Source organism: Rhea pennata, chromosome 1 (assembly GCF_028389875.1).
Source record: "Rhea pennata isolate bPtePen1 chromosome 1, bPtePen1.pri, whole genome shotgun sequence".
Taxonomy (NCBI): Eukaryota; Metazoa; Chordata; class Aves; order Rheiformes; family Rheidae; genus Rhea; species Rhea pennata.
The window spans coordinates 62,691,224-62,704,536 of record NC_084663.1 but is presented as its reverse complement, the minus strand read 5'-3'; the positions used below and the strand labels follow the sequence as shown (position 1 = coordinate 62,704,536).

The following is a 13,313-nucleotide window of genomic DNA, read 5'->3' as shown; positions in this document are numbered from 1 at the left end:
CCTCCAGAGGTAGGAAAATGCAAACTTTATTTTACAAAGAGATAGTAGAAGGAAAAAAAAATAGTGCCATGTTCAGTAGCCTCTACTCCCATGTGCCAGAATGGCATCCTCTGTGTGCAAAGTTCACCTACCAAAATCTCTTCAGTACAACACACTGATCTCAACAAACCATGAATTAACGTACCGTAGCCTAGTATGAGTACCACTCCACCTCGTCTGCATTCCCCTGACTGCATAACAGTTTCCAAACAAATTGCTGGCTAATCACTGAATTACCTGCGTAGCTTCTGCATATCAAACACACTGCACAGCACATACATCCCATAGCATACACATTCGATACGCAAGAAGCAGAGTACACATAGCCTGTGTTTTACGTGTATATTTTTTACACACAAGCACACTTTTTCTTTTGCAGAAAGTCTCTCCCCATTTGCTCATTACAGCACCATTACTGCAATTACAATTTTCTTCTTCCAATTTATCTATCTCCTGACTTTGAGCAATCTTAGAAATCTTAAAGAGCTTTAGTCATTGTGTAAAAGAAATAAAATTGAAAGTTAAATATAAACCGAGGTTTCACAAAGACAGTTTTATACACCATTATTCTGTCACCTAAATAAAAACAAAGTGAAAGCTTTTATTTATTTGAACACATCACAATGTCTTCTCTGCCTAAGAGGGCCTCTCAATATCACCCATTTCCCCAGCTTTTTTTTTTTTTTTTTTTTTTAAAAAAACTCTCTTCGTTTGCTCTGTCTGCCCAAGCAGTGGCACTACAATACCTTGAGATGTCCAACACAGCAATGTCACAAAAAATCAGTCTATATCAGAGTCACAGAGGTTCTAGTAAATCTGCACCTCTTAGATGCAAAGGCACTAGCATCTTGCAAGCTTTGCTCTGGTGAAATGATATCTTAGATATCTTCAACTTTAGGATCAGCCTTATGGAAAAGCATAGTGCTACGTAAATCTCCTGACTCACATGTTCCTTACTGGTATTTCTGCAGCACTGTAAAATATTGGCAATTGCTGTTTAGATAAGACAGCAAGCAGCCCTTTCTTGTCCTCCAAAAAACATAATGCATTTTTAAAAAGAACATCTTCACTGAAAGAAATCAAGTAGCAGAAAAAAACAAATCCTGGTTTCTCATTATTCCTTCTTCTTTGTCCACAGAAATACGCAGCATCCAGGTTTTATTTTAAATGGATTTAGACTCGTAGCACTCAAATTTGATATGAATAATATGCACAGCTCTTTTCAGTTCCTCTTGCCAGAAATTTTATCCTTTTATCTCAGGATGAAATGATTTCTATAGCTTCAGTTTGTCAAATGGAAACAGCATATAACAGGTAAGACATGCTAAAGGAAAGTTGTCCATTACTTGCAAAAGAGATTGCTTTAAAAGGCAAGAAAAAGGCAAATCAGAATTTCAAATCTCAGTAACAATTTGCTTTTTAAAACAATATATGCAGAGGAAGAGAGGCTCAGTGTAGTCAGTAGGTATTCATGTACTACAATTTGGCATTATAGACAAGAAAGCAAGCTAATATGCAAGCAACTCTAATAAGCAACTCAGCTGTACTCCAGTGCACCATAGACACAAAGAAAGTAGTCTATCTCAAACACTTCCCTGAAATTTTGCATTGGCTTTTTAGTCTCAGCAGCTAATATTCGTGTTTCCCTTTTGCGATTCACTGCAGCTGAGGGAGGATAGTAAACTGCAGGGTACAACCACTATAGGCTCAAAGCAGTAGCTATTTCTGCTTGAGATATTGCAGGGCTCTGAACAATCTAATTCAGATGCCAGAAATAATCTAGCCATGCTAGCATGCTGCTCTCTACAAGTTAATTCACAGAGAAATGTGGAAAATTATCTAGGAAAGACAAACACAGCTCATGACCTCTGATGAATGAATGAGAACAGCTCTTTTTGGCATAGCTCTAGTGGTTCACAGACCCACCTGCCCATCCAACCCTCTCTTGGAGGATTCATCTCTACTACCATGACAGTTAGGTGCTGGCAAACCAGCTGCTGAACCACCACAATGCAAAGTGCCACTTATTAAAGTAAACAAGAACAAATTTCCCATCTAAATACGTTGGGCTATAAAGCTGCAGAAGCGCTCAAATACCCCATGCACTTCTGAGCCATTCCCACAGCAGCAGCAGTAACCTTAAATGGAGTGGAAAGCTATTATACTGCCTCAAGTTAAGCTATGCCTTCTCGAAAGGGAAACAGCTAATCCAACTCTGCTGTTTCCAGGGCACAACCTATCTCATTCAAAGCTACCTTGACAGACAGACTGCTTCTAGGACAGGAAGTATTTGAGTGAAAATTTACTAGACGCTAGAAGAGTATTTGGGGAAAACATCACTGTATGCTTTCTCTGTCCCCTATGCTTTTCCTTATGTGCTTGCATTTGTTTATTGTCAGATGAAATATCCTCAATTAGATGCACTTTTGGTATGATACAATACAATCGCTTTTATTTCTACATACCACTGTATTATGCTGTGTGAACATCTGACAGAAAGCATAAATAATGGATTTCCTCATCTCCACCTTATAAAACTCTCTGTAAAGAATCTGCAGAAAGCGTTTAATTTCCTGAAGATGTGATACAAAGGTTGACTAGTTTTAAAAATGAAGCAAAGATTTTGCTTCTACATGATCTAGGATTTTAAGAGAACATTCTCACACCATTTTTATACACCTAAGTATTACAGAAGTCGGTGCAAGTATACATGGTAGTATCTTTTAAAAAAGTATTTAACTGCCTTACTTTAACTGCCTTACCTTGCCTTACTTTCAAGGTAGATGTTCACAGTCTTTCGATTAGAAACATTAATAGGCTAAGGACAGGTCTAAAAGCCGTAATTAAACATAGCAATGAAGTGTATACTTCCGAGTGTATACACTGAGGTACACATTATGCTTCAAGATAAAATTTCCAAACCACAAATGAGGCTGATGAAAAGCTTTTTTCTGTTGGCATGAACCCATGGGCATCAGGGATCCTCCTGCCAGCAGAGCACTATCAACATTATTTCTCTTTCACACCCCAGTGCGACAAAGCTAAGTCAACAGAACTTTGTATAACAGATCTTATGCAAGTGTCATAAGGTTTACACTATATAGAAGGTTGACAAAAATTGCCCATGTTCAAATAATAGGGCCTTAATCTTCTGCAGACGCAATACAGTGAGACCAACTGGAAAGAGAACACTGAAATCTTAGGTCATCCTCAGTTTGCTGTACAGAATTTTTCTAGAAAAAAGAATGAAAAAAGTTTTTTTTATTAAACAGGATTCAAGCCTTCCCCCCACTTTTTTTTTGCTTTAACAGTTAATGTTTGAAACAATGAAGAATCGAAGATCTAAGCTTCAACTGAAAATGTTGGGGGGGGCACATTTTTTATTCTCGTTTCAGTGCAAAACTTGCTCTGTGTTTAAAAATTGTAACAATTACATCCACTGTTGCCATGGATTGTATTTTCAAAGTCTACATTACTACTAAGTTAAATTTAACAAGACTGTCTCCTGATTTACTGTGCATTACATCCCTGCAAGGAAACACCATGTGGGAACTGCAGCAGGAGACAGTAAAAATGTAGCTTAAAGAAGTGCACTACTTTACCATAACTTGCAATGTTCATTCCTCTGTTCCTCTGTATTGTTGACTAACAAAAGTCAGGTCTGTTTATGTAAGTTTAGCAGTATATAAGAATTCTCTTTAAAAAGTTGCATTACTTAGTCATTAAACCTGGCAATACTATATATACTTCTTTATTTAAAATACATTTTGCTAGTACTTCACTGTTAGAAGACATTTGCTAGTGATTTTTAGTGCAAAAAATTCCATACCAAAGGCATCACTAGGAGAGAACACATATGATAGCAGCATCCTACCATTAAATAAACAGAACTACTTCCGCAGAGATTTTTCTTCTCCTTTTGATAAAAAAAGAATTTGCTAAGAATGTACCTGGATTAACTACATTATTTATAAAAGCAGTTGCCTTTGAGCAGCTTTAGGGCCAATATATCCTACTGAGAGCTTTGCAAGGCAACAGTGGACATGAAAGGAAGGAATTTAGAGAGAAATATATAAGGAAGGATATCAAATGTTTGCTCCATTCAACCTCCAAATATTTGGCAATACATTTCGTCTTATTGCTGCTACTACTAAGCCAGTAAGCACTACCATATTACTGATGAACATATATTATAAGGCCATTGATAATCAGTGTAGTTTCATCATCATAAACTTACGACTTCAACTTGACTATGTCAGTTTGCACAATCTGAAGATGTAACTCACAATCCAGAAGGTATATATTTTTTATTCAAAAAAATAAAAAGTTTATGGGCAAGAATTGATAAAGGAACCTAAAGCAAACATAACCTACAGTGGCAGCTTGTAAAATAACACTGCACAGAAGAGGAGGAATAAGAGCAATGTGGTGGGTTCCAATAATTGACTAGAGACTATTGAGTAAGGAAGGAAATTCTTCCCCCTGTTTTTCTATTAATCCTGGACTCCAGCTTCTCAATTAGTTTTGTCTGAAGTGAGTAAAAGGGGCTAATTCACTTTCTACCTTGTTTATTCTTCACTTTCTACCTTGTTTGTTCTTCTGATTCACTGAAAAAGCATTTATCCTCAAATATATAAACAAAATTTATCTATCATTTATAAATATAAATAAAATAAATAAAATTTATTTATATATAAAAGATCAGAAACCAATACCAAAGTGGCTATTCTTTGAACCATCCACTATTTTGGAGGAAAGGAGGAAATCATTCAAACAGAACAGTAAAAGTGCAGATAGCTACTCAAACACATCAAGAGTAGTAGTCTGATACTATCAACAAAGCCTGCCTAGTGTTAACAGCAATCACCAGAAATCCAGAGTCAGAAGTACAAATACCACTGCTTGGGGAAAATGGCTAAACACTGTGGCTGAAGTTTGGCAGAGATTCATAAAGCTCTTACCCGGACTGAGCAGCAGTCTAAAACAAGAGCAGCCGCCCGATGCTGCTACAATGGAACAGTTAAACAAGAGTTTAATTATTACATGCAGTGACTCTTGCAGGAGCTGCCAAAGGATCACTCCCCTGCACGGACCAGCAAGCGGAAGTTAAAGGTGCCACTGCTGCCATGGTATGAGAGGCTGTGCTTGGGGTTACGTTCAACATTCAAACAGCAACCTGAGTTTACCTGAAATATTGAAAATAAAATCGTAGTTTCAGAAAAAGTAAAAAATGGAACCTCACAGAGAACCAGGTACTGACTATGTGAAGGGCTTAAAAATAACATCTGATCATTGCACACATGAATTCTTTTTCCTTTCTTTTTCCATCTGCCAAATCCTGCATTTAGGATTCAACCACTTACCCTGCAGTGTTGATGACCTCACTTACAAGATAAAATAGCTTAGGGCTGTGGAGAAGGTTTTGTTTCGTCTAAAGGGCTAACCCTATAATCAGCTAGCAGGGGCAAGAGAACTTCAGCAGATACTTCAGAAGGGTGAAAGCTTTCCAGTTCAGTTTCGCTTCACCAGTCAATAAAGCAGGTAAGGAGTAGAGGCAGGGCAGTGCTTGGTCACCTATGTCAGGAAGAAGAAGGTGTGCCCTAGAAAATAATTACCTTCTGAAAGTAAAAAGCTAGTGTTATGGTCACATTAAAAGAAATAAAACATGGCTAATAGATTTAAGTTAGAATAAACCTCTCTATGATTTAGTATCACATGGGTTGTCTCTAAACCATCATTTTATCCTGCAAACTAAAAGCACTGCTGTATTATACTGATCAAAGAATACTTACACATGCTTCATACCACTTACCTCCAGCTCTACTGAACGCCTGAATTGAATTCTGAGCACTTCTCTGATGGATTCACTGACATTTTGTAGAACAGCTCTTCGGGCCAGCACTGGAAATTAATGCCAGTCAGTAAATACATTTTAGCTTCATCTCTGGGGCCTTGGTTCAAAGTTGCACTTTCAATTGTGTAATGCATGAAAAAGCAGGCAACGAGATCAACCGTGTCAAACACATACGACAGTGGACAAGGAAACAGGGGAAGGTGTGACTGCACCCTAAAAAGTGATGTTAAATAAAATTCAAGGAGCTCCACGTTTATTTTCCGTGTTTTTTTCCATATCTAGCTTCCTTACTATTCTAGTAAGAGAATTTTCTTAAGAGCCACTGAGGCATTTAAAAAGGATCTGAAAGTCATACCACATTCAGTCTGGTCCGTGCACCACAATGAGTCTGCTGTCATAACACAGTTAATGTTTTGTAGGCAAAGCACGGAATGCAGATGAGGTCAGAAAAAAGCCACAGAAAAAATGCATCTACTTTTCTCTTAAATAAAAAGTAAACAAATGTGACATTGATTACTGAGATACCCACTGAGCAAGAAACTGCTTTAAAAAATCCCCACCCTTACGGATATTACATCTGCTACAATCAAACTTCAGACTGTGACCATGGTTGAGGAAACAATTGAAAAACACCATGTTGTCATTCTCCATTTATTTTTAATCAGTAACTTACCTACAAAACTTCTCAAATTACAAGTCAAAAAAAATCTTTCTCCTCATCATCATACTTAGCTCACCCTCCTACCTGGAGGAGGAAATTATGTTCATTCTGCTTCATATATTACATTTACTCATTACAAGTACAAACTTAAAGGCAAAATGTGTTGACTGCCTAGAATATATAGCACCTCTATAGCTGCCCTATATTTGTTCTCTGCTACTGTTTTGTTAATAAACTAGGAAGAGACAAGAAAACACCAAAAAATCAAACACTGATGCTAAAAGACAATTCATTTTGAAGCATACAGCAGTCGCTTTTCTGGTTATAACCACACCAAATCCAAGCAACATGGAAGGAGTGAAAGTACAAATGCATGCTAGTACGGTAAAGTGATAAAAATGCTAACAAAAACAAAAACAAATTTTTGGAAACCAGATTTCCTGATTCATATTACAACATTTCCTTAAATGTAGGCTTTTTCTTATGAACAACAGCAATAGAAAGAGAAACTTATTCAGGCAGGAAATTTAACAATTTAGCAGAACAGGACTGTGAGAATAACTTTCATTTTCAAGAAACCAAGTGATAAAGCAACCTCAAATACAGCTTGCTATTATGTATGTAAAAGCAATTTTAAAACACTATTTCATTCATTGTGCAGTGTAACGTATATGTAATTCACTGTCACAATGGACTTTATTCAAGTGAATTCTATTATTTGCAACAGGAAATGATAAGCCAACAGCTTTATTGTTGTTTGTGTAAACTTGCACCATATTCCTTTGAAATGGTTACTTAGCTAATTTAACACTTGTAATTTAACTAAGCGATCACGTTACAATGGTTTCTGAAAAATGAAATAAAAATGTTAGAAATATCTTACCAGCGGTGACTAAGTAAGTATCGGGAACTGTGATGTCGCAGACGTATGGCAGCCTCGTAGTGGTCACGGCAGGGGTTACAAATACAGCTTCAGACGGAGTAGTAGCCGCCAGGGGAGTGGAGGAGAAGGTATTTGGGCTGCTTTCTGTGGTCGTCGTGCCATGGCTGCCCACAGTACTAACAGCAGTGGTCGTGGGGACAGCAGTTGTTGTATCAGTACCATCAGCTACACCAGTTCTCAGAGGAACATCATATCCAGTGGGAGCGTTCAAGGATGGAGGGAATTGTGTAGGGACAAATGATGCGGTCACAGACACAGATTCTGCAGGAGAGGAAACAACACCGCTCACGTCGCTTTGTGAGGTGAGATTGTCAGGATTTGCGGTAGGAAGTGCAGTGCTAGCACTGACCTTGGTGTAAGATGTTAAAAGCAACGTGGGGTTAACTGTAGCACCAGTATCCTCATCAGAAGATAAAACAGTTGATAGTAGAGATGAAGATACATTTAAGACAGGAGTTGTCAGAAAGGTAGTAAACAAGACCACATTTGTTTCATTGAGCAAGATGTTGCTGGTAACAGCCTCAGTGTCGGCTATGGACAGCACCCGGGTAGGAACCACTGGCTGAAAAGAGAAGAGTGAAGACTCTAACGCAGAGGTAGCCCCTGTAAAAGCTGAGGTAAACAGAACTTCAGAATCCATTAGCAATACTGACGTTGCTTCCGAAAATGTAGATGAGTCTGAATGAAAATTTGATGATGGCATTATTTCAGAAACATATGCCCCTGGAATAGAGGATGCATTTGAATAGAAGTATGACGTTTGCCAGACAGGGAACTGAGAAGCCTCAGCATCTGTGCTGACAGGGGTAGCTGAGTCCCAACTGGAAACATCCGCAGAAAGTACTGATGTCCCAGTCAATAAGGTCTGAGGTAAGAGTGCTGATAAATCACTCAGCATGAGAGAGTAAGAAGTTAGTACGACTGATGATAATGAAGACAAGTAGCTAGATTCAAAAAGAATTGGTGTGTATAAAAGACTGGATGGAAAATCTGTAATATTTACAGGTGATTCTTCTCTTGCCAATGTCTTGTCAAGCAAAAATAAAGATTCTGATGGCATGAATTCCGGTGACTCCAGTAAACTTGTATGACTGATTGCAAATGATGGTACTGGCTCACTCAAGGTGAAGGAAGATTCAAAGAGAACACTGGTCATATCAGCAAGGTCTACACTAATGCTCGGTGTTAACGAAACAGTTTCCATAACAGGGAGGGAAAACCATACAGAAGAGATATTCAATGCCATTCCTCCAGAGAATTGACTGAAGGAAGGAAAAATTGTTGTAGGCATTTTACTGTTAAGGGTAGCATCCATAGTGCTTAATAAAAACATGGTTGACTCGGAGATTTCTGCGAATCTTGAAGAAAACGAAGCAACAGGTCTTGACGGAAAAGAAGTATCAAAAATTTCACGTGTAGGCTCCTCTAATTCATACATATCCGCAATTACAGTTGTAAATGGAGTCATGTCTTTTACTTCAGAAGCTTTCACTGTCAAAGTTTCAACATAATCACCTGAGCCCACATCATGCTCTACAGAAAAGCCTGGTTCCAGCAGAAGTGAAACTGAGTCACAATACAAACAAGACATGGATGGTCTAGTGAAAGGCACTGGGCTTGCGAGCTCGCTGAAAAGCTCAGATTGACTCAGTATTTCTGAACCAATAGGCAAATTTGGCGCTGTACTGGAGAATTTGTGTGTAAACAAGTTGCCATTAAGAATCATATTAGAGTCACTGAAAATGGCAGGTGAGTGAGCCAGGAGAGATGCAAATGGAAGACTAAGTGGAAGCAAAGCAGTCTCAGTACTGCTTACAGAAACAGGTAGGGGCCAGGGAATGTCTGAAGCAGGATAGGTCCTTCGGCTGACAGCTTCTATGGCCACACGATTCACATTGGCATAAAAGTCACTATATGGGTCTATATTTTGTGCTGTAGCATGTGATGTAATATGATTGGTTTTATCCAGCGGTCCAAGAAGAATAGACGACTCATCTGAAGTGGCCCCAAAAGGCAGAGATGCTAAACTTCTGTTTACGTTTTCCCACACTGCAGCTGTATCTTCTGAAGGCATGGAAGTGAAATAAATATCTGTATCTGGAGGATACAATAGCAAGTCTCTGCTTGCAGTTAAAATTTCACTATCATCTGGTAAAAAAGGTTGTAATTTTGTAAGAGTGTTACTGTCTTCAAGGACAGCACTTAATAGGGTCTTTTGCTGTGCTGTTTTCGTGTCATATGGTGAAGAAAAGACAGATAACGAAGGTGTTAGCAACACAGTTTCTAATGTTTCTTTTGGTGGCTCTGTTGTATTAACTGAGTGATGATCTGTTAAAACCGCAAAAGACTTTAGTGGAGGAGTCCACTGTGCCTTTGGAAATGAGCTAACAAATTCATCGTCACTTAAAAACGCTTCATTGCTGGTTACAGAGACATGCACCAAGGGTCCATTTCTCCCTTCGGAACTCCTGACCGTTTCTTCTTGATTAAATGAAGTCACATCAAGGGGAGTGGTAACTGATGATAAAACTGTTCGAAGAAAAATATTTTCTTGGGACTCCAAAGTACTTTTTGCTAAGGCCATATATGTCCTGCTGCTCGATATGCTTTGGTGCACCTTTGAGCCCACTGAGAAAAAGGAAAAATTTTGCTGCTCCAAGGATATCTCATCTAAACAGAGAGGGAGAGAAAGAGAGAGAGAAAAAAGAAGTAACGGATTAGCACAAGCAGTACAAGTGGAATCAGCAAACATTACAAACCACATTTCTGGAGAGATATGCCCAGAATTTAAAGGTTGAGACAAAACCTCTCCGTACTTGAACAATCTCCTTGAGCAAGTCAATACAAATAATAGTTTTCCCTGTGAAAATTCGTTCCTTGGGAAATGAGTAGAACAACTCTACTCTTCTTAATTCGCACCTACTCCTCCCTGCAGAGCAGCTGTGTCACTAGCCCCCAGAGGATAGAAAGCAGCTCCCTCTTACCCGCACAAGGCTACAGCACAGGTGAGCTAGCAATCCCGCACAGTACACAAACCAAAAAGAGCACCGAGGTACTGCTGCTGCTGAGAAATGTTTTGCATATCTTTATGAATCCAATTTAGATCCTACGCTTTCCATTAGTACCACTTCATGTCCTGCAGTTTTAATATTTCTTAACACTAGGCTCACTAGCAGATCAGCACAGTGCTCACTGTAGCTAAGCAGCAGACACGGTATTGTCCTGTTACACCACAGACACCAGGCAGGAGTCCTTCCACCCCCACCTCCCAAAAAATCTACTCGCCACCATTAAACACACAAACACTTTTGAACATATATTGACAGAAAAAGGACAGCATCAAGAATTCATTAGCAATATATTGTTCAGGCATTGAAATACAAAGGCTTCTATCTAATACAGTAGCACTGTTTTTTCAAGTGGCAAACAGTATTTGCAAGAATAGCCTTCATTCGCTTTTAGTGTCCCAAAATTCATAGCTCTTTCCTGCCATTTCTTGCCACCTACCTAAAAAATAGTAGATAGCCATCATGCCCTTTCTACAGCCTACTGCCAGCCTCCAGACACGTTTGCTGACCTGAGAGACTGCTTCATTTGATCCCCAGAAAAAGGTGTCTACAGCAGAATTATATTTGCTTATTCCTATCTCTGACTTGCAGTTACCTTGTTAAAACTACAAGAAAACCCACAACCCTACTAGAACTTTTAGTCACACTAAAACACTGAAATCATGGTCCACGTTACTTTCTTCCCAATGTATCCACTCTCTCCTTTGCTGTTTAAACATGAGTTCTCTTACATCTCTCATCAGAGATCTTAATGATGACTCTGAGATCCTTCATGGTCCAAATCACTAACTGCTGATGCAACTGGGCAATATTTTGGTATCAGAGCTCATGCTCTGGAAGTGCAGGCTGCTGCATGCAGCCAGCATGCTGGTTGCTGCTTAGGGTTGCCCTCCACCTTCACTCTAGTTTTAGAGTCGATCTTTGAGTCATCAAACTGTTCCACAAACACAAACTCTAGGCAGCATTTTTCTGCTCTGTTTCAAGGATGAGCTCCTGCCAGTATCTGCAATGAGTGGCATTTATGCCACTTACAAGAGATGAACAGGGGCTGCCTTCACGTCAGACGCAGTGTGGTTCAGATGTAAATGGCAAGAATTTGCTAAGAAGAAAAATGTCCAATAGCTGCATTTATATTGCCTGCCATTCGCTTCATGTCTGGCCTTTAAACAGTCAGTGGCAGATTGCTTCATTCCATAACTGCCATCTTCACTCACAACCCACAGCAAGAGCGCTTAGTTTTATGGGCCACCTATAACAAAACTTCACGGTTCCAATTTACAGAATTTCAGTAGTAATAGCTGGCTTCAGGCACAAAGAGAAAAGCTAAAAATTCACCCTATATTTTAATCAAGATGCTTGCAAAAAATCATATATGAATATCATTTGCATTCATTGACTATAATCCTTCCCTTCTCACAAAAGCTTTCGTGGGTTACTGTGAAGATTTGTATATAATCTTTTCCAACCATGGATGTGTTCGCAGAGAAACACCGTATATTATTGCTTGAGTATTTTACTAAAGTGCCAAGACTGCATTTTTAGCCTTCGGAGCTGAATACTGAAGGAAATCACAGAAAATTGCTCCAGGACATTTTGCTAGGATATGCATAAGGCCTTCATCCTTAAATCAGCTATCCCACCTGATCATCCTGTTTTCCCAATATTATTGCTTTCATACAGGAGTGTCCTTGTAGTGTTACTAGAGCTTACTGACAATATGCATTAAGAAAGGTGGGGAGGAGGAGGTAAAGGGGAACCCACGCAGGCACACAATGAAGGAATAAATTAAAGTAAAAATGGTAACACACAGTATAAAGTGCTCAACTGTAGCTACATTTGTAACCTTCTAGAGGATGCCGCAAACTCAGTAACCCATGGGAGACCTTCACAGCAGTTCACTTATCTGTTGCACACTGTTGGCTGTCTAACACCACTTCCCAAAAATGATATATTGCTGTAATTATCCCCTCCTTCTTGATCTGCCTACTAAATTCCCCGATGCAATTTTTCAAACACTGATATATTGATTTGATATGTTTTGGATCTGATGATTTGAAAAGCACAATTAAAGATAAGAATTAACACATAGAGTTAATACCACTCATCACCACTAATCAAACATGCGCACTGTGATACTATACTATACTTTATGGATCCAAAGCACAAGTGTTTTGCAGTGTAACAGGTAATATTCTTTTAAGTAGTCTCAATCTTCTTTTCCTCCCAAAACTCAAAGTGAGTGTAGCCAACTTTATGGTACTTAGTTATGGGGTAACGACAAAAGCCTTATAACATTCTCAAGGAAAAAATAGTAATAAAAATAATTGTTGTACACTCCTTGTAAAATCTGTGCAAGACATAGCTATGTCCTTGACTTCCTCCTCAGAGATTCGCCATTCGAACACAGCATAGTGCAGCATACTGGAATCATGAGTTTCATCTGCATTTAAAAGCTTGCAGAAGAAGCAGCTTCCAACAACCACGGAACCTAACCATGGGCCCTGAGCACGTGCTGGTGACAGCAGCCCCCTGTGGTATCAGCAAAAAGTTCTGTTTCCTTATCCTTAAAAGTTTCTCTGACTTTGTTCCTTCATTTAACTTAGGTTTTCAGACTTTTGGGGGGGTACATTTTGAGTAAGCAGGGAGTTAGTTAATGGAAAAAAAATTACAAGACTACAGAAGGAACACTGTCAAAATGAATCACTTCTCTTCATATATATGCATGTAGTGTATAAAGGCATGTCAGAA

At 38.9% G+C, this 13,313-nt stretch overlaps 1 protein-coding gene across 1 annotated transcript in view; it reads right to left on the bottom strand.

Annotated features, from left to right (window-relative positions):
* Window positions 1–11,339, bottom strand: part of KIAA1549 (KIAA1549 ortholog) — an 81,631-nt gene extending 70,292 nt beyond the window's left edge. The window contains exons 1-3 of the mRNA XM_062598793.1: window positions 11,297–11,339; window positions 7,438–10,167; window positions 5,852–5,940 (exon numbers count right to left, since the gene is read on the bottom strand). Of these exons, the coding sequence (XP_062454777.1) occupies window positions 5,852–5,940; window positions 7,438–10,167; window positions 11,297–11,339 (2,862 nt within the window). The remainder of the gene's footprint in view (window positions 1–5,851; window positions 5,941–7,437; window positions 10,168–11,296) is intronic.
* Window positions 11,340–13,313: the final 1,974 nt, after the last annotated feature.